General features: G+C 47.1%; 1 protein-coding gene across 11 annotated transcripts in view; it reads right to left on the reverse strand.

Moving 5' to 3' along the window:
• The window catches only part of PLEKHA7 (pleckstrin homology domain containing A7), a 258,819-nt gene that overhangs the window by 33,963 nt on the left and 196,972 nt on the right, over positions 1-27,884 (reverse strand). For all 11 annotated transcript variants that reach the window (XM_038764045.1, XM_038764049.1, XM_038764047.1 and 8 more), the window contains 7 exons: positions 19,044-19,581; positions 18,049-18,135; positions 14,925-14,978; positions 3,145-3,213; positions 2,904-2,984; positions 1,943-2,092; positions 527-628 (listed from right to left, as the gene is read on the reverse strand). In XM_038764045.1, the coding sequence (XP_038619973.1) occupies positions 527-628; positions 1,943-2,092; positions 2,904-2,984; positions 3,145-3,213; positions 14,925-14,978; positions 18,049-18,135; positions 19,044-19,581 (1,081 nt within the window). The remainder of the gene's footprint in view (positions 1-526; positions 629-1,942; positions 2,093-2,903; positions 2,985-3,144; positions 3,214-14,924; positions 14,979-18,048; positions 18,136-19,043; positions 19,582-27,884) is intronic.

Raw genomic sequence — 27,884 nt, forward strand, 5'->3', positions numbered from 1 at the left:
TCCTCTCTGATTTCCGAGAAGTCTTAATAATAATAATACTATTAGTAGATTAGTCTACCATACTATAATAGTATACTATTATTATTATGGTATTTGTTAAGTGCTTACATAGTAAGCACTGAGGTAGGTACAAGCTATTCAGATTGGACACAGTCCCTGTCCCAAATGGGACTCACAGTCTCAATCCCCACTTTACAGATGAGGTAAATGAGGCACAGAGAAGTGAAGTGACTTGCCCAAGGTCACACAGCAGACAAGTGGCAGAGCTGGGATTAGAACCCATGACTTTCTGACTCCCAGGCCTCTGCTCTATCCTCTTCTTGGAGCACAGCAGTCAACTATATATAAAAGCTTCGACAGCACCCATTAGCTGCCAAATCTGTATAGATAAGTGCATCACATATCATGCTCAATATATATGGTCAGGTGGACCAAGGCTATTACCCACAACTGTCCCCTCCCATGTTGAAAAGGGATTCTTCACAATGAAACATGATAGAGAAGCACTTGGTTGCAATGGTCTCACCTGAGACAAAAATGTTCTGTTCATTTGTCCCTGCAATGTTTGCTTCAACTGGTTGACATCGTTTTCCAGCTTCAGGTATTCATTCCAGGCGTTTTCCATTTCCTGTTGGCCAAAGGAGCATTCAGCTTGGGTGACTTGGCAATCACAACAGGTCCAATTTCTGGCCTCCAGAAGTTGCTTATCCCTTGTGGAAGCTATCCAGATATTTGCTCCTCCCTTTCTTTTTTCCTCAGGCTACTTCCACCTGGCTCCATCTGCCTATTCAAGACCTCCCTGACCAGGGTGGGTGGGTGGCAAATGGAGAGGAAATTCCGGATAATAATAATAATAATGGTGATGATAATAATTGTGGTATTTATTAAGTGCTTATTATGTGCCAAGCACTGTACTAATCCCTGGGGTGGATAACAAATAATCAGGTAGAAAAACAGGGAGAACAGGTTTTTGTTTTGGAATTTTTTTTAATGGTATTTGTTAAGTTCTTACTTTGTGCCAGGCACTGTGACACAAACTAGTCAGGTTGGACACTGTCCCACATAGGGTTTGCAGTCTTAATCCCCATTTTACAAATGAGATAATTGAGGCACAGAGAATAATAATAATAGTAAGTATGGTATCTGTTAAGTGCTTATTATGTGCCAAGCACTGTTCTAAGTACTGGGGTATATACAAAGTAATCAGGTTGTCCCATGTGGGGCTAACAGTCTTAATCCTCATTTGACAGATGAGGTAACTGAGGCACAGAGAAGTGGCTTACCCAAGGTCACAACAGACAAGTCGCAGAGCCAGGCTTAGAACCCATGTCCTCTGATTCCCACGCCCATGCTCTTTCCATTAAGCCACGCTGCTTCTTAAGTAGTTTGCCCAAGGTCACACAGCAGACTAATGAAGGAGCTGGGATTAGAACCCAGGTGCTCTGATTTCCAGACTCGAGCTCTTTCCACTAGGCCAGGCAGCATTCACACCCAGGATCTCTTGTTATTTATGAGAAATGATTGGCATCCTTCAGAGGAAGCACTTTCTCTCCAGTGTCCACTAAGCCCACATGGACTTTGGGAGACCCACTGGGGGTGAGACCCCCTTCCTCCAGCCACTCCCCATTTTTTTCTTCTATGGCATTTGTTAAGTGCTTCCTGTGTGCCAACCGTGGTACAAAGTGCTGCAGTTAGTACAAGCTAACCCAGTTGGATGCAATCCATGTCCCACATGGGGCTCACAGCCTTAATCCCCATTTTACACATGAGGTCACTGAGGCCTAGAAAAAGGAAATAGCTCTCCCAAGGTCACGCAGCAGACAAGTGGTGGAGCTGGGATTAGAACCCAGGTCCTTCTGACTCCCAGGCTCGGGCTCTGTCCACTGGGCCACACCACTTCTCAGCCTCTTACCTCTGCCTCCTCATCTTCCAAAGTACATACCGTTGAAACTTTGGATATTTCAGCTCTGATGTGGACCAGGTCCTCCTGGAGGAGCCTCTGCTGGTAAGAGATTTTTTCAGAGTGCTGGGGTTGGTCTTTGTACTGCTCCATCTGCCTGTGCAAAACCTCCAACACGGACTCCAGCTGGTCCTACATCAGGGACCAAAAGACAGTACGCTATGGTCCAGCTTATCCACAAGAGAAAATGGAAAGAACTCAGTAATTCCCATGGGTCCAAGGGCCCGGTGGGTGAGAGGGTGGGGTCCCCAGCCAGATGACTGCACCCACTAATTCCTACAGTTACTCTCCCTGCTCCATTTGAAGCCTTTTTGAGGGTACATCTCCCCCAGGAGGCCTTCCCAGATTAAACCCCACCTTTCCTCATCTCCCACTCCCTTCTATGTCACTCTGACTTGTTCCCTTTGCTCTTTCCCCTCCCAGCTCAACAGCACTTATGTACATAGCTCTTATTTTATTTATTTGTCTTCATGTCTGTCTCCTCATTTTAGGCTGTAAGCTTGTTGTGGGCAGGCAACTGTACTGTCCCAAGCGCTTAGTACAGTGCTCTGCACACAGTTAAGCACTCAAAAAATATGGTTGAATGAATTAATATACCTGACTGCCAACCTATTCATCCTTCCACCTGCCCACTCACCCACCCATCCATCCACCCACCCATTCCTCCACCCACTCACCAACTCCATCCATCCCTCCTTCCCTCCATCGGGGTTTCCCAAAAAAAAGGGAAGATGGATTGAAGGCTTTCCCAAAGTACATCCAAGTGTGAATAATAGGTCCTGTGATAAGATCATATATTTTAACACCTGATCTGCCTCTCCTCTTTGGAATACCTTGGTCCTGAATCTTCACTTACCCCTCAGTCACGGTTCCAGGTTAACAGAAAATGTAACCGGACAAGAACTCAGAATTCCCCAAAAGCCCAGTTGAGACTTGTACTTACTTTGTTCTCCTTCAGGGCCCTGATCTTGTCCTCCAAGTCCTGCAGGATTCTATCTTGCTCACAGAAAACACTCAGTTTCACCTAGAAACCAGAGTATATTAGAGTTTGAACTGGATTAGAAAGGAACACAGTTTTGCGAGCTGGATAAGCAAGACTGTAATCAGAAAGAACCCTCTCAGAGGATGGGGGTTGGGGGAGTAGTGTTCTCTTGGAGGCTCCGAGAGGTCTGTCAATCACTTACATCAATGTCACTCTCAGCAATCTTCACAGGTTTTAAACTCCGCTCCTTGAGGGTGTCTCTCCCTGTCATCTGCAATGGGTACAGTTGAAAAAAGGGTGAGACTCACTGAAAATCAAATCCCAAGGCCTGCAGAAAGCCATCCTTGCTCAGCAACCTCTCTCCATGGGGAATTCTATCCTGTACAGGTGTGGTATTTGCCAAACGTTACTGTGTGCCAAGCACTGTACTAAGCACTGGAGTAGAAGACGTTACAATTAGGTGGGACACAGTCCCTGTCCCACATGGTAGTAGTAATTGTATTTATTAAGAGCTTACTGAGAGTAAGCCATTGTGCTAAGGGCTGGAAAAAAACACACAGGTGGGAATTCATTCATTCATTCATTCAATTGCATTTATTAAGCGCTTACTGTGTACAAAGCACTGTACCACATGCTTGGCAGAATACAATATAACAATAATTGGACACAGTCCTTGTTCCTTTGGGGGCTCAAGATCTAAAAGTAGCTGACATGGGGCTCAGAGATTAAGGGGGAGGGTGAACTTGTATTGAATCCCCATTTTACAGAGGAGGAAACTGAGGCCCGGAGAAATCAAATGACTTATCCAAGGTCAACCAGCAGGCAGATGGTAGAGAGGGGATAACAACTGTGGTATTTGTTAAGCACGGACTTTTATGCCGGGCACTGGACTAAGCGCTGTGGTGGAGCCAAGGCAATCAGGTCAGACACAGTCCCTGTCCCACGCGGGACTCCCACTCTAGTCACCCAGGTCTTACTACTCTCAGGCCTGTGCTCTTTCCACTGGGCCACAAGAGACTTCAGGGATGGGAGTAGATTGCAACAGGATATCCCTCAAATGTTTTCTCATCTAGTTTAAAGAAAGCAAAGCTACTCTGTGCCACTACTCTGGATGCATTTGGCAACCTGGGTAGCCCCTTTGAGGGGTGAAGCTCTGCACTCATAACCCCAGCCTTGGGTTTATGCCCATGCTTTTGCACACCATTCATTCATTCAGTCATATTTGTTGAGTGCTTACTGTGTGCAAAGCACTGTACTAAGCACTTGGGAGAGTACGCTATAACAATAAACAGACACATTCCCTGTCCACAATGATTTTACAGTTTAGAGGGATACCACACAGACCCACATATTAAAATGATGAAAAAAATCACAGGGAGAACTGCTGCGGATGTGGAATGCAACCTGAGTTTGGAGCAGTCTGCAACTCCTTGTGGCCAGGGAATGATGTGTCTTCTGCTGTGATCTTTTCCGTACGCTTGGTACAGAGCATTGCACCCAAAACTGCTGTTGTTGCTGCTAAGGCTGCTAAACTCACAAATTCTAACATCAAAAAAGAGCTCAGAAAATAATTTGGAGTTTTATGCTCCCTGCCAACCAGCTGAGGGCACAGGCTACCCCCATTCCATGGGGCACAGAAGTGGCGAAGGCAGAAATTTCCTAATCAGAGACTTTTCATGTGTGTTAACTTAGTCTATGGATGACCACATGCTGATTTTGCTTTTTCCTAATAAGTAAACAAAATTATTTTCAAATAAACACAGTTGAGAAGCAGCATGGCCTAGCAGAAAGAGCACAGGCCCAGGAGTCAGTGGACCTGGGTTCTAATCCACTTGTCTGCTAATAATAATAATAATAATAATGATAATAATGGCATTTATTAAGTGCTTAATATGTGCAAAGCACTGTTCTAAGCGCTGGGGAGGTTACAAGGTGATCAGGTTGACCCACGGTGGGCTCACGGTCTTAATGCCCATTTTACAGATGAGGTAACTGAGGCACAGAGAAATGAAGTGACTTGCCCAAAGTCACACAACTGATAATTGGCGGAGCCAGCATTTGAACCCATGACCTCTGACTCCAAAGCCCGTGCTCTTTCCACTGAGCCACGCTGCTTCTCTGCTGCCATTTCACTTCTCTGGGCCTCAGTTTCCTCATCTGTAAAATAGGGATGCTGTTCTCCCTCTTAACTTAGACTGTGAGCTCCATGGGGGACAGGGACTTTGTCCAACCTGCTTAGCTGCTATGTATCCCAGTACTTACTACAGTGCCTGGAACATAGTAAGCACTTAAAAAATACCATTAAAAAACCTGCTTCAGCCCAAATCATGTTTAGAGGGATGATGATGGCAGTCATGGAGTCTCCCTTGGGTACGACAGATGAGCCTCAGATGAGCCTTTGGGACAGACAACCTGCACAGAGGAACTGATTCTAATGCTAGCGGCTTACGTGGTGTCAATTGCATTAATGTGTCCCTGCGGGTCAAGGGTTTGTTTTATGGTATTTGTTTAAGCACTTACTATATGCCAGGCACTGTACTAAACACTGGGGTAGATACACGCTAATCCAGCTGGACATGATCCATGTGCCACACAGACCAGTGAGGTAACTGAGGCAAAGAGAAGTGACGTGAGTTGCCCGAGGTCACACAGCAGACAAGTGGTAGAGTTTGGATTAGAACCCAGGTCCTTCTGACTCCCAAGCCCATGCTCTATCCACTGGATCACACTGCTTCTCACCATGCTTGTTCCCACCAGGGCACAAGTTGACAGTGAAGATGACCCAAAAGGGTTTCCGGAGGGCTAGATTTCAGTCACAGCAGAGGCAGGCCCACGCCCCTGGAGCAGTGAGAATGGAAACAGAACGGAAGCAGAGCAAGCTCAAGCTGTGGCAAATTTGAAAGCCAGATGGAGCCACCACCCAACACCAACACTGAGATGAAACCAAACACTGTCTGCTCAGCCCAAATGCATGTGTGTCATCTAAACACCAAACGAAAATCCTGCGGGGAGGTGATGGGCAACCAAACAAGTTTAAACCTTTATGCGCTCCGTGCCACTTCATAAGCAATGGGATGGTTACACTGCCAATTGTGAATCATCTTACGTTTCTACGGGACCGTAACCCTCGTGCTGATCTCTTCAGCACTTTGTAAATCAGGTTGATCAGAGTTTCATTATTTTTTATCTGTTTCAAACAAAAGTTCGGTTCAATGAGACAACAGGTGAGACAGTTCTCTCTCACACACAATCAATCAATCCATAGTATTCACTGAGTGCTTACTATGCGCAGAGCACTGTACTAAGCACTTGGGAGAGGACAGTACAGCAGAATCAGCAGACACATTCCCTGCCCTTAACAAGCTTACACACACACGCACACACCCCCATACACACACCCAACTTTTAACATCTGGAGAACCCAGAATTCTAGTAACAAATGACTTTTAAGAGTGGTGCATTTTAGACAGCCACCATTCCCCTCTTAGATTATGAGCCCTTTAAGGGTCAGAGACACTTGTCTAATTCTTATCCAGATATCCTTTCCCCAGGTGCTTAGCACAGTGCTTTGCAGGCAATAACACTTAATAATTAATAAATGCCAGTTTGCCCTTTGTGAAGGGAAAGCTGCAGTCCCAGAGCAGAAATAAGTTGGGGCTGCTCGTTTGTCAGCTTCACCAAGCCCAGATATAGGTGAGGTCAAGCAGATCTGTTTGTTCAGTGCCTGGGTTTGGCAATTCTCCCACTGGCAGAGAACCAAATTCAAGGGAGATCACTAATTCTCACCCCAAGAAGAAAAAGGGAAGCAGTGAGTCCTGGTGGAAAGAACACGGGCCGAGGAGCTGAGTTTTAATTCCAGTTCTGCAACTTGCCTGCTGTGTGTGACCTTGGGCAAGTCACTTAATTTCTCTGGGCCTCAGTTTTCTCACCTGTAAAATGGGGATTCCAATAGCAGGTCTCCCTGCTGCTTATACTGTGAGCCCCATGAATGATAGGGACTGTGTCTGAACTGGTTATCTTGTACCTATCCTGACACTTAGTACAGTGTTTGGCACATGGTAAGCACTCAATAAATATCACAATTATTATTATTATCATCCGTTCCTCCTCCCCACCTTCAGACTGTGTGTCCCATGAGGGACAGGAGCTGTGACTGACACAATTATCTTGTTTCTACCCTAATGCTTAGTCCAGTGCTTTGCACATAGTAAGCACTCAATAAATATCACAATTATTATTATCATCTGTGCCTCCTCCCCACCTTCAGAATGTGTCCCCCATGCGGGACAGGGGCTGTGACTGACCCAATTATCTTGTATTTACCCCAGTACTTAGAACAGTGCTTGGCACAATGTAAGCATACAATAAATGCCACAAGAATAATGATAATAATAACTTTTTAGGCAGGAAAGTACGATAGTCCCCACCCTTCAGAATATTTGCCTTGATAACCCAGTTGTGTCTGTGTGTTTAAATAGGTGAGGGAGTGTACACAGGCTCATTTTAAATGCAAATACTACCTTAGCTTCAGAGTCATAAGACACTTTGGAAAACTACAGGAGGCTCAGAGAAAGAAAACACAAGAAAAGGAAATCACAGTTCGATTTTAAGTGAAATGGAAGTGACATCCTACAGTAATTTGGTCGTTGTACTGAGGCTTGAATTCCCTTCTATTCTCTCTACTGTTGGGCAAAACACAGGAATTCCTGCCACTGGATTCTAATTATTTTCGGTGTTTGCAGTCATTAAAAATTGCTGTTGGCTTGTGTGAAGATTTAGAAAATTAGATTGAGTCTAGGGAAAAGGAGCATTTCCCTAAATAAAGAGCCAAATTAAGTCAGAAGACGGATTTAGATGCCAAAGCAAATGATAAATAGGGTCCTAGTGTAAAACACCACTAGAAGTAAACACAATTACACTTCTGGCTCTCGGTTGTCAGCCTCAATGCTTTTATATTGAATTTTTGTTCCCTGCTTTTCTGAAGCATCTGGTGTCAGGGAAAGCAAGCCAACCACCACCTCTAACTCATTTGCCTTCATTTCCTCCCATCATCAGGACTTGGGCATACATCAATCTTATTTATTGAGCACTTGTCTATACAGCACTGTACTAAGCACATGGGTGAGTACAATATAATAGCGTTGGTAGACACATTCCCTGCCTACAGTGAGTTTACAGTCTAGAGGAGGAGACAGACACTGACATAAATAGAGTCGGAAGGTCATGGGTTCTAATTCCAGCTCCACCACTTGTCTGCTCTGTGACCTTGGGCAAATCACTTTACTTCTCTGTGCCACTCACCTCATCTGTAAAATGTGAATTGAGACTGTGAGCCCCATGTGGGACAGGAATTGTGTCCAATTTGATTTGCCTGTATCCACCTGGCACTTAGTAAGGTGCCTGGCACATAGTAAGTGCTTAAGAAATACAATTATTATGTGCACAAGTGGAGTTTAATATATAACATGTACTTAATTATATGTACAATTGTTTTTAATACTCTATCTGTAAATAGGTCTATGTTGTTCTCTCTCATTTGAGCATAAGCTCTGTGTGGGCAGAGAATGCTCCTCATGACAAACTTTCCCACGTGCTTAGTGCAGTGCATCGCACCCAGTACACTCTTCTTACTATTAGATCATTAGATCAGGGATCATGCCTAATAATCATTCATGTATTTGCAGGCAGAAGGGGATCGGTAAATGTTACTGAATAATGGAGAGTGAATTCTCCGTTTCAGGCTTCAAATGTGGAACAACAACAAAAATCCCCTTAAACCTTAGATTAACCAGCTCTTCTAGTGAGGAATCCCAGAGAAAACTTCAATACAAAGGAAAAGTAGAATTCTTCTGTCTGAACATTCTCATCTCAATATTAATCACCTGCGGTGAAACGCTCTGGACAGGCAGAGAACATGTTCTTAGGCAAGTCACAGAGATGAAGGAAATCCAACCTATTCACTGTACCTCAAGCTCATGTCTCTCGCCACCGACACCTTGCTCATGTCCTTTCTCCGGCCTCATACTCCCTCCCCCTTCATATCCAACAGACCCTCCCTGCTCTCCCCATTATCAAATCCCTATTTAAAATCACACCTCCTCCAAGAAGCCTTCTTGACTAACCTTTAATTTCTCCACCCTATTCACCCTCCCTTCGATTACACCGATGCATTTTTTTTAAATGGTATTTGTTATGTACTTACTATATGCCAGACACTGTTCTAAACGCTGGGATAGATACAAGGAAATCAGATTGGACACAGCCCATGTTCCACATGGGGCTCACGGTCCTAATCCCCATTTTACATGTGAGGGGACCGAGGTCCAGGGAAGGGAAGTGACTTCTCCAAAGTCACACAGCAGACAAGTGGCAGAGTGGGGATTAGAACCCAGGTCCTTCTGACTCCCGGACCCATGCTCTATCCACCAGGCCATGGGGTCCATTCCTTTCCACCCATAGGAAAGGTCTCCCTAAAACAGGTCCTAGAGAGGGGCCTGGGAATCACAACAACTGCCATCTAGCCAGGGCAACTTAATAATAATAAAAATAATAATAATAATAATAATAGTTACTATTATGGTACTTGTTAAGCATTTACTATGTGCCAGACACTGTTCTAAGTGATGGGGTAGATACAAGTTAATCAAGTTGGACACAGTCCCTGTCCCACGTGGGGCTCACACTCTTAATCCCTATTTTACAGGTTAGGTAACTGAGGCCTAGAGAAGTGAAGTGACTTGCCCAAGGTCATACAGCAGACATAAGGAGGAGCCAGGATTAGAACCCAGATCCTTCTGATTCCCAGTCCTGTGCTCTATCCACTAGGCCATGCTGCTTCCCAACTTCCCAGAACTACCCACTGTAGCCTCACACTGGGAGCTTAATCCCTTGCCAGTGACAACTATTTTCAAAGCCTGCAGTTTTCACTCAGGATTCTGACCATGTTTCCGCCCTGGAAATATAAAACCACCCCACCATTTCCAAAACAACACCATCTTCCAGAATTTAGCACCCACCTGCTGCATCAGATGAAGTAATTTGAGAAAAAAAAATCTCAGATACTCAGCACCTTTTTTTTTATGGTATTTGTTAAGTGCTTGCTGGGTACCAGGCACTGGACTAACTGCTGGGGTAGATACAAGATAATCAGTTTGGACACAATCCCTGTCCCAGTGGGGTTTCTGGTCTTAATCTCCATTTTACAGACAAGGGAACTGAGGCACAGAAAAGTAAAGTGACTTGCCCTAGGTCACACAGCAGACAAGTAGAAGAGCCAGGATAAGGTCTTCTGATTCCCAGGCCAGGGCTCTTTCCACTACGCCATGCTGCTTCTCTAGCTGCTCTCACTCTACTTCTTTTGCAAGCTCACCTGCTCAAGAGCTTATCCCAGTGAGAGCATACAAGGGAACAGCTGAACTGAATGAGCCAACTGAAGAAGCAGATACCCCTAAGGAGACTCCACTGTCAGACTGCAGACCTCTCATCCTCATTACCACAGAGGGGCTGACCCCCAGATAGAATTAAGAATTAAAAGGGCGCACACTCAGCTCCTTCCCTCCCTCAAACCTGCAAGCATTTTAGTAACAGAACCAAGGAACTCAGGGCTCGTCTGGGGCTGGGAAAAGGTTAAATACATCAGAGCAGTTTATAGTAATCCCGTGAAACCCTCAGGATTATGATTCCATCTCATTTTGGGTCTGATGCCCAAAGAGCTTTGCACAATGATAATGTCTATAGGATTTATAGATTTTCTATAGAATGTCTATAGATTTTCTAAAGTGCTTTCATTCATTCAATCATTTATTCAGTGCTTACTGTGTGCAAAGCACTGTACTAAGCAGTCCCTCTCCATCCCCCCATCTTACCTCCTTCCCTTCCCCACAGCACCTGTATATATATATATATATGTTTGTACATATTTATTTCTCTATTTATTTATTTATTTATTTTACTTGTACATATCCATTCTATTTATTTTATTTTCTTGGTATGTTTGGTTTTGCTCTCTGTCTCCCCCTTTTAGACTGTGAGCCCACTATTGGGTAGAGACTGTCTCTATATGTTGCCAACTTGTACTTCCCAAGTGCTTAGTACAGTGCTCTGCACACAGTAAGCACTCAATAAATACGCTTGATGATGATGATGAGTAAACAGACACATTCCTTGCCCACAACACTTTCACTTCAGTTACCTTTTTTTTTGTCTTCACAATCTCTGGGTGGTGATGATGGTGATGATGATATTTGTTAAGTGCTTACTATGTGCTAAGCACTGTTCTAAGCACTGGGGTAGATACAAGGTAATCAAGTTGTCCTGTGTAGGGCTCAGAGTTTTGATCCCCATTTTACAGATGAGGTAACTGAGGTACAGAGAAGTTAAATGACTTAACCAATCAATCTGCGCATCAGGCAGAAACTCCTCACCCTGGGCTTCAAGGCTGTCCATCACCTCGCCCCCTCCTACCTCACCTCCCTTCTCTCCTTCTACAGCCCACCCCGCACCCTCCACTCCTCTGCCACTAATCTCCTCACCATACCTCGTTCTTGCCTGTCCCGCCATCGACCCCCGGTCCACGTCATCCCCCGGGCCTGGAATGCCCTCCCTCTGCCCATCCGCCAAGCTAGCTCTCTTCCTCCCTTCAAGGCCCTACTGAGAGCTCACCTACTCCAGGAGGCCTTCCCAGACTGAGCCCCTTCCTTCCTCTCTCCCTCGTCCCCCTCTCCACCCCCCCATCTTACCTCCTTCCCTTCCCCACAGCACCTGTATGTATGTATATATGTTTGTACATATTTGTTACTCTATTTATTTTACTTGTACATATCTATTCTATTTATTTTATTTTGTTAGTATGTTTGGTTTTGTTCTCTGTCTCCCCCTTTTAGACTGTGAGCCCACTGTTGGGTAGGGACTGTCTCTATATGTTGCCAACTTGTACTTCCCAAGCGCTTAGTACAGTGCTCTGCACACAGTAAGTGCTCAATAAATACGATTGATGATGATGATGATGATGAAGTGACTTGCCTAAAGTCACATAGCTGACATATGGCAGGGCTGGGACCCATGACCTCTGATCCCCAAGTCCAGGTTCTTTCCATGAGATAGGGAGCAGCAAGTATGACTATCCCCCATTTTATAGATGAGGAAACTGAGGACTAGAGCAGGTAAGTAGCTTCCCTGAAGTCACATAACAGGCCAGTAGCCAAGCTGGGAGAAATATCCAGTTCCTCTGACACCCAGAAGCATGTTTTCATAAGTTCCTCGGGGGCAGGAATCACATCTATCAACTCTGGTATTGCACATTCCCAAGTGCTTAGTACAGTGTTCCCTCTAGACTGTGTGCTCCTTGTGGGCAGGGAACATGTATACCACCTCTATTGTACTGTCCTCTCCCAAGCACTTAGAACAGTGCTCTGCACACAGTAAGCACTCACTGAATACCACTGACTGATTCACCACCCTGCCTCCCCAAGGAGGGATGAACAGGGGAAGGAGAGATGAAGGCTGAAGAAGGTGAGGTAATGTGGGACTCTCTCCCAATAATAATAACTAATAATAATTATGTTACTTGTTAAGCACTTACTATGTGCCAAGCACAGTTCTAAAGCAGCATGGCTCAGTGGACAGAGCATGGGCTTGGGAGTCAGAGTTCATGGGTTCTAATCCCGGTTCTGCCACTTGTCAGCTGTGTGACTTTGGGCAAGTCACTTAACTTCTCTGTGCCTCAGTTCCCTCCTTTGTAAAATGGGGATTAAGATCGTGAGCCCCATGTGGGACAACCCGATCACCTTGTATTCCCCCCAGCGCTTAGAACAGTGCTTTGCACATAGTAAGCGCTTAACAAATGCCATCATTATCATTATACAAGTCATTCACGTTGAACACAGTCACTGTCCCACATGGGGCTCACACTCTTCATCCCCATTTTACAGATGAGGTAACTGAGGCCCAGAGAAGGGAAGTGACTTGCCCAAGCAGCAGACATGTGGTGGAGCTCCCTCCTTTCTCTCCCCCTCCCCATCCCCCCCATCATACCTCCTTCCCCTCCCCACAGCACCTGTATATATGTTTGTACAGATTTATTACCCTATTTATTTTACTTGTACATATTTACTAATCTATTTATTTTGTTAATGATGTGTATCTAGTTTTACTTCTATTTATTCTGATGACTTGACACCTGTCCACATGTTTTGTTTTGTTGTCTGTCTCCCGCTTCTAGACTGTGAGCCCGTTGTTGGGTAGGGACCGTCTATGTTGCCAACTTGTACTTCCCAGGTGCTTAGTACAGTGCTCTGCATACAGTAAGTGATCAATAAATACGATTAAATGAATGAATGAATTAGAACCCAGGTCCTTCTGACTCCCAGGCCTGTGTTCTATCCACTAAACCATGCTGCTTCTCACTATACTCACCAGATCCTTGACCACCAAGGGGCCAAGCAGTCAAGGAATCAGGTAACCCACAATGAATGAGAGCCTGTCCTCAAATATAATTCCTCACCTGTAACAGAGGGATTAAACTCTCAGTACCATGTGGGACAGGGACTGGGTCCCACCTGATTGTGAGACCCACTTGTATCTATCCAAGTGCTTAGAATCCTCTTGGCACATAATGAGCACTTAACAAATACCACAATTATCATCATTATTTCCTAGTACAGGCACAATGAGAGGGGATTTCCCTTAGATTCATTCATTCAATCGTATTTATTGAGCACTTACTGTGTACAGAGCACTGTACTACGCGCTTGAAAAGTACAAGTTGTCAACATATAGAGACGGTCCCTACCCAACAATGGGCTCACAGTCTAGAAGGGGGAGACAGACAATAAAACAAAACACGTAGACAGGTGTAGACAGATTGTAAACCTCTCCACTAAATTAAAATCTCCTTTTTTATGGCATCCATTAAACACTTACAGGAGTCAACCACTGTTCTAAGCACTGGGGTAGATACAAGCTTATCAGGTTAGATGCAGCCCTGTCCCATATGAGGCTCACGGTAGGATTTAATCCCCACTTTACAGTTGAGGAAACTGAGGCAGAGAGAAGTTAAGTGATTTGCCCAAGGTCACATGGCAAGCAATCGACAAGAGCCCAGATTTAAACCCAGGACCTCTGGCTCCCAGGCCCATGCTCTTTCCACTAGGCCACACTGATCACTGAGGGCAGGGTTCACATCTACCAACTCTATTGTACTGGACTCTCCCAAGCACTCAGTTCAGTGCTCTGCACCCAGAAAGCACATCTCCTCCAAGAGGCCTTCCCTGACTAAACCCTCCTTTCTTCTCCCACTTCCTTCTGCGTTGCCCTGACTTGTTCCCTTTATTCATTCCCCACTTCCAGCCCCAAGCATTTATGTACATATCTAACATTTATTTATTTATACCAATATCTGTCTTCACCTCTAGACTGTAAGCTCATTGTGGGCAGGAAATGTATCCATTTATTGTTGTATTGTCCTCTCCCAAGTGCTTAGTACAATATTCTGCACACAGTGAGTGCTCAATAAATACGACTGTCTGACAGTAAGCATTCAATAAATGCCATTGATTCATTGATGGAGTGTGTGATTCCCACCTGGCCCATCCCTCCGACTCCGTATGGGGCAGAAATCAGGAAGGGGAAGAATGAGGAGATTAAATTCACACTAAGGCTGCAATACCGATCACTGAGTCAACAGTATTTATTGAGCACTTATGTGTGCAGAGCATTGTACTAAGCATTTGGGAAAGTACAATACAATCGAGTTGGTAGTCCTGATCCCTGCTCACAGGAATAAACATGCCTATCCTACCTTAGATGTAAGTTTTAGCAGAACCAAGAGGGGAATCTTGGAGTTGGAATCCGAATGCTGTGACAGAATACCTTGATTTTACTGACTGGCTACGTAACCCAAACCCCGGCCCCAGGGGATTTCCGTAGTTGAAAATCAGCAGCAGATGGGGAGCGGGGGAGGAAGAGGAGGATAACCAGACTCACTTTTAGATCCAGGTACTCCAGGTCCTTCTTCAGCTGAATGTAGGTGTCATCCGCCTTTGAGGGAAGCACAGGTGTCATAATTAAAAATGCTGCATCTTTCTAACGCCACTCCCACCGCCCCCTGTAACCTTTCCTCCTACTCCCTGAGCTTTCCAAAGTTCAATCCTCAGCTTCATCGCTTAATAATAAAAATAATTGTAGTATTTGTTAAGTGCTTATACTATATTCTGGGCACCGTACTATGTGATAGGGTGGATACGAGCAAATCAGGTTGGATACAGTCCCTGTCCCACATGGGGCTCACAGTCTTAACCCTCATTTTACAGATGAGGGAACTGAGGCACAGAGAAATGAAGTTACTTGCCCAAGGCCACACAGCAGACAAGTCACAGAGCCGGGATTAGAACCCATGACCTTCTGACTCCTAGGCCTGTGCTCTATCTACTATGCCACACTACAGTGTTCTGCACGCAAAAAGTGCTCAATAAATACCATGGATCAACTCAATCCCCAGTCAAAGGAACCTGGCCCTGCATCTTGTTCTGGTAACCTCAAAACTCCAAATAACTTGATCTGGCTCACAACTTTGGGACTGCATTCTGCTATGGAGGGTTAGTTGGTGTAGCAGAAGGAAGGTCACAGTGATTTGGAGGACCTCCCAGGTCTGGGAACTCTCTAACCACAATTAAAAAAAAGTCAGAACCTTCCTTGCCCAACAGGGGCGGTGAGCCCCATCATTATTATGGTATTTATTAAGCACTTACTTATTATTAAGCACTTATTAAGCACTTGTGCTGGGATAGATATACAATAATGAGGTTGGACACAGTCCCTGTCCCACATGGGGCTCACAGTCTATGCAGAAGGGAGTAGGATTTAATCCCTATTTTCCAGATGAAGGAACTGAGGCACAGAGTTCAGTGACTTGCCCAAGGTCACACAACAGAGAAGCGACAGAGCCAGGATTAGAACCCAGCCCCATGACTCCCAGGCCTGTGCTCTTTCCATTAAGCCATACTACTTCTCTACAAAAGGCCCGACCACCATCTTGAACGAGACCCACCCCACCAGATCATGAAGCGTCCAGAGGAAAGAACCCATGCACCAGGCCAACCTCTCTGCTTGGGCTGTCAGTGAAAACACCAGTTTTGCTAGTCCATGGTTACATTTGGTAATAGCAATGGGGAATGGGAAGCTCCACTTAATCCTCTGGATTCAGATCCAGATTATTTCTGGTCACATAACCGGAGCTCGTAGAAGACCAGCTCACTGATAACAGCTGAAAACTATTTCAAGAGCACTCTCACAAGGATGTGGCTGGGGAAACTTTCAAAGACAGCCTGCCCCCCTCCACATTTCCTGGCAGACAATCTTGTGACAGCACAGTATTAGGGTAAATCTGGTATCTAAATTCTAGGTGAATGGACCAAATATCCAAAAAAAAAATTGCACACATCCTCAACCTTAAACTTTGGGCCTGTGATTCATATCCCATTCTGCATCTGTTCTGATCATCTTGTATCTACCCCAGCACTTGGCACATAAGGCATGGCCCTGGGAGACAGAAAGACTTGGATTCTAGTCCCAGTTCTGCCGCTTGTCAGCTTTGTGACCTTGGACAAGTTACTTCACTTCTCTGGGCCTCAGTTCCCTCATTTGTAAAAATGGGGTTTAAGATCGTGAGCACTATGTGGAACAAGGTCTGTGTCCAACTCAATTTGCCTGTATCCACCCCAGCACTTAAAACAGTGCCTGGCATATAGTAAGTGCTTAACGAATACCACAATTATTATTACCATAACCATGTTCTCAATGACTGGTATTATCTGCTAGCAAAGAGTGAGTTTTAAAAGTTGCTCCGGATGTTTCAATCTGAAATTCACACAGCAGGAAGTGTAAAACAGGCTACCCTTGGGTAGCCATGCTCCAGTGAGGATGACTCAGGATCCCTGCCCAGGGAGGCCCCCCGCCTAACCCCTGCTCCCCTCCCCACATCCCGAGGAGCAGAAAACAGTCCTGGCCAAGAGCAGAATAGCAGCAGCTAATAATAACGATGATAATAAATGTGGTATTTGTTAAGTGCTGAGGTAGATACAAGCAAATCAGGTTCGACACAGTCCCTGTCCCACCTGGGGCTCATAAGTCTCAATCACCATTTTCCAGATGTGGTGACTGAGGCCCAGAACAGTGAAGTGACTTGTCCTAGGTCACACAGCAGACAAGTGGCAGAGCCGGGAATAGAACCCACGACCTTCTGACTCAGACCTGTGGGCTCTGGATATCGGCCGCCCACACGGCCTGGCTTCACGCTCTCGGCCACAGGAAATCCCAGTCTAGTCTGCTAGACCTGCTCCCAGCCCCGCAATCCCTCTGTGGGCAGAATGGGGAGGGAACTTCTGTCCCCAGACAGTGCGGCAGCCATAGGGCACGAAGTCACAACCACCATGACAGGTAACCACAATCACGGATGAGTGACAGAGAGAGAGAGACAGAGAGAGAGAGTGAGAGTGGGAGACTAGCAAAGGGCAAGGCGGCAAGCACACACTGCCACGAAGCGCCCGGACGTCCCGATTCTCCCCAGCACAGATGGAGCTGAGCAGCCGCTGACCTTGTAGGTGGAATTAGTTGGCTCGTGCTGCCGTAACTGGGCGATTGTGTAATTTCGCACGTTAGCCAACTTAGCCTGATGTCTCCTTAATCGAATGAGAAGCAATGTTAGCTCTTCAGGCTGCAGGTATTTAGACACATGGCAGAGAGGAAATTAGCAGTCAGCCAGGAGAGTCGCCCTGGTTATAGTTTCCATCTCGGTGCCCCCAAAAGCGCTCTCTTGACCCGATTAAATGATCGTTTCATTAATTCGGCTTTTAGGTCAAACTCGGTGGCAGAGGAAAATCACACAAAGCTGGCCAGGAAATGATGTTTTAGGACCGATAGAAGTGGCTTAACTATGAGTGGCTGGAAACTTCCCAGGGGCCAAAGGAATTTAAGAGGATTTGGGCCTGGGAGGAAAGTGGGAAAGGAGGAAATAAAGAGGCAGAGGGAAACTGAGATAGGTAATAGCCACCCTTCGAGCCATCCCCAGCCCACTTCCCCAACCCTCCCAGCGGGGATGCAGGTGGCTTACCGATTTCCCATGGAGGCTGGGGGCACTGACGGTGTGGGTCATATACCCCATGGAGGGCATGGAGCGCCTGTCCACGTGAGAGGAGTTCTGTGGCAGAGGGAAACAAAGGTGTCATACCAGGCCCGGGCCGCACCCAGAAGAGACCTGCCAGCCTCAGCTGGGATTGGTCAAACCCGCAACCTCAGCTCAGGCTTTCTTGAGGGTCCTGCCTTCTGCACCCTCCATGAAACCCAGTCTGGTGTACGGGCGTGAGGGGTAGGGGTCAGGGGGAGGGAGCCCGGGGGAAGGGGACAACACAGAACCCACAGATGGTGCCTGGAGAGCCCACCAGCCTGGCGATGGCACAGGGATGGAAATTGGTGGGGAGGCTAGAGACTGGATCCTGGCTTCTCCCCACATCTCCACTCTTCTCTCCTGAAGCCGCCATCAACTGTGAGCCAACTGGATATTTTGAGCCCAACTGAGAAATAATCTACTGATTCAATGTCTTTGCCTCACAATGTCCTAAACTCTAAAACCATACACACACACCCCTCTCCCTAATTCCCTCCTCCCCCACAGCTGAATCCTGCAGCCCTAGGTTGAAGGGACATCTCAGTCACAGAGAGTCAGGTCTTCCTGTGAGCAAGGCGCTCTGGGAGAAACCTGACTTCTTTCAGACCCCTCCAGGCTGGTGCAGTCCCTAGTCCAGAGTAGTCATTTGACAAATCTCTTCATTGATGACGTCTTGGGCACCTTCCAACAGACTACAGTGACGGCACTTTAGGTGGAGGCAGATGCCCCTCCTAAAGTATCCTCAGTGTAGTCGACTCGCTGACCCACGCTCAACTCTTTCTTCCAACGCGCTCCATCCTCTTTACAAACCAACGGTCTCCCTCACCCTAGGCGAGGCCGCAATCCCCCTCTCCCAGCTCCCCGGGGGAGAGAGCACTTGTCCAAAGCGGTCAAGCATGAGGATGCCCACAAGTGCCGGGCGGAGCACCCACCCCACTCACCTTGACCACGTGGCTGTGCATCTTTCTGGGGGAGCCTGCCAGGGAGGCCTCGGGCCCCCACCCCTCATCGAGAGGCTTCACTGTGACCCGCTCTGCCGGCGTGTGTGGCCGGCGGGGGGGGAAGGCCCTGGGGGGCCCTGGTGGGGGGCCATCCGAGGGGGACGGGGGCACGGAGATGGAGCGGGGCACCTCCAGCAGGCTCCTGCTCCGGCCGTGGCCGGCAAGGTCCGGGGAGGTGGTGGCGGTGAAGATGGGGGCGGTGGGGCTGCCGTGCCGGAACTGCTGGCGCTGCTGCCACTCGTAGAGCTGCCACACAGTGCCGTCCCTGTGGGCCCGCCGCTCCTCACGGGACATCTTCAGGTGGCTCGAGCGGTCCTGGGCATACTTGTAGTCACCGGGCAGGCTCTGCAGTGGGGCCAGGGTGCTGCCGGACACTTGCCGGCTGCCGTTCTTCTGCTGGGGCAAGCTGTGGTACGGGTCCGGGAAGGACAGGGACTGGCTGGGGTCCTGGCGGGGGAGGGTCTGCTCTGAGGCGAGGCTGGAGGACAGAGGAAGGGGGCTCGTTAGGAAGCTGACCAGCCACACTGACGGCCCCTCTGACCACCCGCTTCGCACGTGGTCATTCCCACAGAAATTAAACCAATTAGCCGGCAAAGTGAAAGAAATCAGCAGTGTGGCCTACTGGCTAGAGAGCAAGGGCCTGGGAGTCAGATGGACCTGGGCTCTAATCCTGGCTCCACTATGGGTCTGCTGTGTGACCTTGGGCAAGTCACTTCACTTCTCTGGGCCTCAGTTATCTCATGTGGAAAATGGGAATTAAGATGGAGAGCCCCGTGTGGTAAAGAGACTGTGTCCAACCCGATTTGCTTGTATCCACCCCAGTGCTTAGTACAGAGTTTGACATATAGTAAGCACTCAATGAATACCATTATTATTATTATTATTATTGTTATTATTATTAAATCAGGCTGTGGGCAAACGAGTGTTCTCTAAAAGGTGAGGAATTCCATTCCCCCCCTGTTGTTAGTAATAATAATTGACGGTATTTGTTAAGCACTTACTACGTGCGGTGTGCAGGCATAGAAGGCATAGCTTACTGCCTGCTATGTGATGTGGCTCAGAGGAAAGAGCATGGGCTTTGGAGTCAGAGGTCATGGGTTGAAATCTCAGCTCCGCCACTTGTCAGCTGTGTGACTTTGGGCAAGTCACAACTTCTCTGGGCCTCAGTTACCTCATCTGTAAAATGGGGATTAAGACTGTGAGCCCCCTGTGGGACAACCTGATCACCTTGTAACCTCCCCAGTGCTTAGAACAGTGCTTTGTACATAGTAAGCGCTTAACAAATACCAACACTATTATTATTATTATTATTACGCATCAGACCCTGAACTAAGCGCTGGGGTGGATACAAGCAAATTGAGTTGGACACAGTCCCTGTCCCATGTGAGGCTCACAGTCTCAATCCCCATTTTACAGATGAGGTAACTGAGGCCCAGAGAAGTGAAACGACTTGACCAAGGTCATACAGCAGACAAGTGGTGGAGCCGGGATTAGAACCCATGACCTTCTGACTCCCAGGCCCGGGCTCTATCCACTATACGATGCTTCTTCAGAACTTCCTAGAGAAATGGCATCCTTCAAGGCAGTGGATCAGGCACCTGTGGGGTTGTGTGGCGAGGTGGTCTAACAGAAAGCACCCAGGACCGGGATTTGAGACCCCGAGGCACAGTTCTGGCTCACCCACTGGTCTGCTGTGTGGCCCTGAGCATGTTGCTTAGCCTCCCTGGGCCTCAGGGTCCTCATCTGGAAAATGGGAGAATAGAATATTGGCCTTTCCTTGCCTCACAGGGAGAAACCATGGTTCTATATTAGGGAGAGTGCTGGAAGCTAGATGCTCTAGGATGGCTTGTGAGGAGGTTCAGAAAGGAGGGAAGGGGCAGCTATTTCTTGGCAGCTTTCTGGCCAGATGCAGTACGATGCCAGTTTTTTCTGAAGGGAGAATTGTTTGAATTAATGGCTATACTCTGGTGAGGAACAGAGCTTGGAGTTCTTCTTGGTAAAGGTTCAAAGGAGGACAGCGCCAGGTAAGATGAGGCAGTATGGCCTAGTAGAAGGAGCCTAGAACCAGGAGACCTGGGTTCCTCTAGACTGTAAGCTCATTGTGGGCAGGGAACACGTCCACCAACTCTGTTACACTGTAGTCTCCCAGGTGCTTAATACTGTGCTGTGCACACAGAAAGTGCTCAATAAATATCATTGATTGGATGAGTGAATGTGTAAGTAATACGGTGCGTAAATTGACATGGGCTCTAGATTGTATGTTCACTGTGGGCGGGGAACATGTCTACCAACTCTGTTGTACTCTCCCAAGTGTTTGGTACAGTGCTTGGCACACAGTAAGCACTCAGTAAATGCCAATGTTCGATTGATTGACTCTGGCTCCAGAAGGAGGGAGAAGCCTGCTGGGGGCTTGCCCATCACTGGTGAAGGTTTTCTGACTGAAGAGACACATACAGCCCTGTGAGAGGTGGACAGGTCCAGCATGACACATGAAAAATAGCTGGCTAGTGTGGCCAGCAGAGCCTGCAGCAACTATCAAGAAAACCTTAAAGAAACAGGGTTTCCTAGTGGTTAGAGCACAGGCCTGGGAGTCAGAAGGGCCTGAGTTCTAATCCTGGCTCCACTATTTGTCTGTTGTGTGACCTTGGGCAAGTCATTTCACTGGGCCTCAATTACCTCATCTGCAAAATGGGGATTAAGACGGTGAGCCCCATGTGGGACATGGACTGTGTCCAACCTGATTAGTTTGGATCTACCCCCAGCACTTAAAACAGTGCTTGGCACTTAGTAAGCACTTAATAAATTTCAAAACAAAAAACAAACAAGAAAACCACCTGGTGGGTTATGGCACTACAGCCCAGCATTGGCAGTGGGCTGTACCTTGCTTGGCAAACAGTAATGTGATAAAAAATAAACAATACAATTGAATGAATAATGCTTGAAAAATACCATTACTAGTACTGTACTTTGGCCAATGAAAGGTATTTACCGAGTGATTACTATATGCAGAGTAGTGTCCTAGACATGTGGGACAGTAGGTGGGACAGAAGACATGATTCTCACCCACTGGGATTTACAGTCTAACGAGGGAGACTGGAGGAGTACACTACAATAGTTGTTCAGTAAATTCAGATGAATTACTAAACTCTGAATGAAGCCAAATCCAGTAGGACAGAACCTGGGATTTCAGCCTCTGAAAATCTGACCCTTCATCACTCTAGAAGTAATCAGGAGTGATTACTGATTACTTTCTACTTTCATCTCCCCCACTTGCTTACTGCCTGACCTTGGGCAAATCAGTTCACTTTTCGGTGCCTTACTTTCTGCATCAGTAAAATGGGGCTTCATTCATTCATTCAGTCGTATTTATTGAGCGCCTACTGTGTGCAGAGCACTGTACTAAGCACTTGGGAAGTACAAGTTGGCAACATATAAAGATGGTCCATACCCAACAACGGGCTCACAGTCTTATTCTCTCCTACTGAGACTGTGAGCCTCATGTGGGACAGGGACTGTGTACAACCTGATTATTTGCATCTACTCCAGAGCTTAATACAGAGAATGACACATAGTAAGCACTTAACGCATACTGTGGTTATTATAATTACTATCAATTATTTTCTGTCTCCTCATCCACACTGTAAGTTCACTGTGGACGGGGGTATGTCTATCAACACTGTTGTATTCTCCCAAATGCCTAGTATAGAGTCCTGCACATAGTAACCACTCAATAAATACCATTGATGATGAGGAGGAGATACATGAAAGAGCAGTTATTCAGAACTTGCCCTTTGTCATTACAGCGCAGTTCATCTGCTCAACACTAGATGGTGGGATTTGCTAGGCCAAAAAAATACTATTAAAAAAGGTACTCAGGAGATCAAGGGGAGGGAAAGAAGGGAATTCCAAAACCCTGAAGGTTGCCAACATTGCTGGCATCCAACTTGAGGGCCCGCACTATCGGTTGGGACACTACGATGACTTGGTAAGGGGATGGAGGCCCTTAGCGCTTAGTACAGTACTCTGTACCCAGAAGTGCTCAGTGAGTACCATAGATTGATTGGGTAGCTTCCACATACAGTGTGATGCCAGTTTTCCCACCACTTTTCTGCTGTGTGATTTTGGGCAAGTCATTTAACTTCTCTGTGCCTCAGTAACCTCATCTGTAAAATGGGGAGTAAGACAGTGAGCCCCACGTGGGACAACCTGATCACCTTGTATTCTCCTCAGGGCTTAGAACAGTGCTTTGCACATAGTAAACACTTAAACACCATTATTATTATTATTATTATTATTATTATTGTATCTCCCCCAGTGCTTAGAACAGTCCTTGGCACATAGTAAGCGCTTAACAAATACCATTATTATTATTATTATTACTATTTCTCCCAAATAAGGATTTTTTATATATATAATGGATAGGACCTTAGTGTAGTGTACACTGTAAGTTCTCAATAAATAGTACTGATCGATTGGGTAGCCTGGACATCCAGTGTGATTTTTTTTAATATTATTTGTTAAGCGCTTTGCTAAGCAAATATATCAGGCATTGAGCTCTGGGGTAGATACAAAGTAATCAGGTTGGATATAGTCCCTGTACCACATGAGATTCACAGTCTTAAACCCCATTTTACAGATGAGGGAACTTGAGGCCCAGAGAAGTGAAGTGACTTGCCCAAGGTCACACAGCAGACAAGTGGCAGAGCTGGGAGAAGAATCCAGGTTCTTCTGACCCCCTGAACAGTGCTCCATCAAGTAGGCCACGCTGCCAGATTTCTCCCAAATAGGAGATTGCTTGATATAATGGGTAGGTTTGGGGGGAGAACCCAGCTTAGATTTATTATGTAGCATGGCCTAATGTCCTGGTTCTAATCCAGCTCTACCACGTCTGTTAGGCAAATCATTTAACTTCTCTGAGCCTCAGGTTCCTCATTGATAAAATGGTTCCAAAAAACTCGTTTTCCCTCCTAAGGCTGTGAGCTCCGTGCGGAACAAGGACTGTGTCTGACCTGATTAATCTGCACCTACCCCAGCGCTTGGCACATAATAGGCCCTTAATAAATACCATCATCATTATCTTCATTATTATTGTCATTACTGTTATTGCTAAACGTGAACTTGCAGAGCCAGGACTAAAACCCAAGTCTCCCAATTCCCAGGGCGGGGACCGATCCAGGGCCAACTCCAAGTGACAGATCCCTTTGCAGTTGGAAAGATTTATAATCCCAGGTAATGGTGAACAGAACTTTCATCCTCTCATCTATAAGAAGAGAGGGCCAGTCGTTTGATGCCTCAGTGCATTAAAATAGGGAGGGGATCCCAAAGCAGTCCCAAATCCCTACTTTGCCTCCAGTCTCTTTCAACCTCAGGTCCGGGAGGCTGAGGAACGCTTACATGGATGGGGGAGGGGGACAGGGGCCCTTCCACTCATGCTTCAGATCTCTCTCTCTCTCCCTTCCCTCCCCCCAGCTTTTTTCTCTTTATTTCTCTCTCTCCACCCACCTGTTGTCTGCAGCTTAATGTTCCCCTCTAGGACTCCCCAGCAAGGCTGTGAGAATGTGATGCAAAGATGATCCCTCTGACCCCCGCTGAGGTGCCCTGACCTGTGACTTCTTGTCTCCAGTAGCCGTGATGGCCATCCTACCCTCTGACCTGTTGTTTCCAGCAGCCATCATGGCACCCTGACCTCTGACCCAAAGTCTCCAGCAGCCATCACTGAGGAATGCCCTGTATAAACCAGAATGCCACACTGCACCCAATCAGAAACTCTCGCTGAGGGGCGGAGGGAGGGCAGGAAGGACTCCCTTGGTGCACACACAGTTCCCAGGATTCCCTGGGTTTTCTGCCCAGCCAGCCAAACCAACTTCTCCATAGTGGAAAGGCAGCCTGAGCTTTTCTGTAATTCTGATATTTATTTAGTGCTTACTATAGGCCAGGTACTATGCCCAGCAGCCAGATGGGCAGAGGCTACTAGAGAAGCAGCGTGGCAGAGAAGCAGCATGGCTTAATGGAAAGAGTACGGACTTTGGAGTCAGAGGTCATGGGTTCAAATCCCGGCTCCACCACTTGTCAGCTGTGTGACCTTGGGCAAGTCACTTCACTTCTCTGTGCCTCAGTTACCTCATCTGTAAAATGGGGATTAAGACTGTGAGCCCCACATGGGACAACCTGATCGCCTTGTACCTCCCCAGCGCTTAGAACAGTGCTTTGCACATAGTAAGCACTTAATAAATGTCATAATAATAATAATAATAATAATAATAATAATGGCATTTATTAAGCGCCTACTATGTGCAAAGCACTGTTCTAAGTGCTGGGGAGTTACAAGGTGATCAGGCTGTCCCACAGGGGGCTCACAACCTTAATCTCCATTTTACAGATGAGGGAACTGAGGCACAGAGAAGTTCAGTGACTTTGCCCAAAGTCACACATCTGACAACTGGTGGATCCGGAATTTGAACCCATGACCTCTGACTCCAAAGCCCGTGCTCTTTCCACTGAGCCACGCTGCTTCTCCAATTGGCCTTGATTGGCCTTGATTATCCAGATTGGCCTTGGGGCTCACAGTCTGAGGGGGTGGGGATGTGGGGTCTGTCCAACGGCCACTGGTTCTCCGACACCACTGCATCTGTGAGCTAATAGAAGTAGTGTCGCTGAAACAGTAACACTCAGTAAGACTGACTGATTGATCGACTGACAGATTGATCATCTGAGAGAAGCAGTGAGGCCTAGTGGAAAGAATCTGGGGCGGGTGGGGGGGCAGGTGTGGGGCTGAGGACCTGGGTCCTAATTCCGGCTCTGCCGCTTTCCTGCCGTGTGACCTTGGGCAAGTCACTTGACTTTTCTGTGCCTCAATTTCCACATCTGTAAAATGGGAACTAAATACCTGCTCTCCCTGCTCCTCGGACAGTGAATCCCATGTGGGGCAGGGACTGCATCTGACTTGATCAACTTGGCTTGGCATAAAGTAAGGGCTTATAATAATAATGGTATTTGTTAAGCGCTCACTATGTGCCAAGCACTGTTCTAAGCGCTGGGGTAGATACAGGGTGAGCAGGTTGTCCCATGCGGGGCTCACATTTTTGATCCCCATTTTACAGATGAGGTCACTGAGGCCCAGAGAAGTTAACTGACTTGCCCAAGGTCACACAGAAGACAAGTGGAGGAGCCGGGATTAGAACCCAGGTCCTCTGACTCCCAAACCTGTGCTCTTAGCCACTAAGCCACGCTGCTTCTCATAACCAATACTGCCATTATGAACTTCTCTGGGCCACAGCCCAGCCACACTGTGGGTGTTAGTTAGCGTAGGTAGGCTGGTTCCGAACAGGGCATATGAGGATTACTATTCACTGCTGCATGAAAATCTAGCTGGCCCAGCCAGCCCCTTCCCCAACTATAAAAATGGTAATAATAGTCATTATAATAATAACTGTGGTATCTGTTAAGCACTTACTATGTGCCAAGCCCTATACAAAGCACTTAGGAGACAGCAATTCCCCAGACTTGGTGGGTAGGATCCCTGCCCTCAGAGAGCTCAGCATGTTCCCCCTTCTGGACATTACACCTCCAGACAGAATCTGTGTTCTACACGTGTGCTTGGAGGACTTAGGCCGAAGCCTAGTGGAAAGAGTCCAGGGCCTAGGACTCACAGGCCTGGGTTCTAATGCTTGCTTGTCTGCTGTGTGACCTTGGGCAAATCACTTAACGTCTCTGTGCCTTAATGATCTCCTTTGGAAAATGGGGATTAAGACGGAACTTTGTGCAGACAGATTATCTTGTGCCTAACAGTGCTTAGTACAGTGGCTGGCAAATACTAAGCGCTTACCACATACCATTAAGAAAAAAATGGGCACATTTCCCAATCCAAATAAACAGAAGAAAACCAGGTAAAAATAACACAGTGGACGGAGGCCTCCGGGTGGGATCCCGAGGCCAAGGAACCACCCCGCTGTGTTCCACTACCCGCCTCTGGCTCCATATGTAGCCAGCCCCAGCCCCGATCCCAGGGAAAGCCTTGGCTTTTCTGCTTCAGAATAATGGACTTCGGCCATCTGAGATTAATTAAAATCTGGCATGCAGCTCAGTAGGCCCACTGCCAGCTTGGCTGCAAAGAGAAAAGGCCTCAGAGCAACGGCCATTTACGTGTCTCCAACATGGTAGCTGGGCTCGCACCCAACTCTGCTTGAAGGGGTGCCACCTGGGAGCTAGGGAGGGGTCCCAAGGTCTGGCCCACATCTGCCCCTTGGTTCCGGGTGGGGAAAGGGGTGGGGTTTCACACTGGTGGCTGGGGAGAGGGGAAGACACGGCTGCATTTGCACCCCTAATTGCCAATGATGGACTTCACACACCACCAGTCTCTAAGCTGCCCACTTGGGACTGGACCTGAGGGAGGGGAGGGGAGAGAGTGGGGTCCTTGAAGATTTTTTTTAGGTATTTGTTTAGTGCTTACAAAGTGTCAAACATTTTTCTAAGCTCTGGTCCCACATGGGGCTCGGAGTCTACATAGGAGGGAGGACAGATTTTGAATCCCCACTTTGCAGATGAGGAAATTGAGGCCCAGAGAAGTGAAGTAACTTGCCCAAGGTCACACAACAGGCAAGTGGCATTACTGGGATTAAAACCCAGATCCTCTGACTTCCTTGCCCTTGCTCTTTCCACTATGCCATGCAGCAATTTAATTTTAAGAGCCACTACCTTTTCTCCCTCCTGCTTAGACTGAGAGGCCTGTAAGGGAAGGGGACTGGGCCCAATCTGATTGTACCATCTCAACTCCAGTGCTTG

The sequence above is a fragment of the Tachyglossus aculeatus genome, chromosome 22 (genome assembly GCF_015852505.1).
Source record: "Tachyglossus aculeatus isolate mTacAcu1 chromosome 22, mTacAcu1.pri, whole genome shotgun sequence".
NCBI lineage: Eukaryota > Metazoa > Chordata > Mammalia > Monotremata > Tachyglossidae > Tachyglossus > Tachyglossus aculeatus.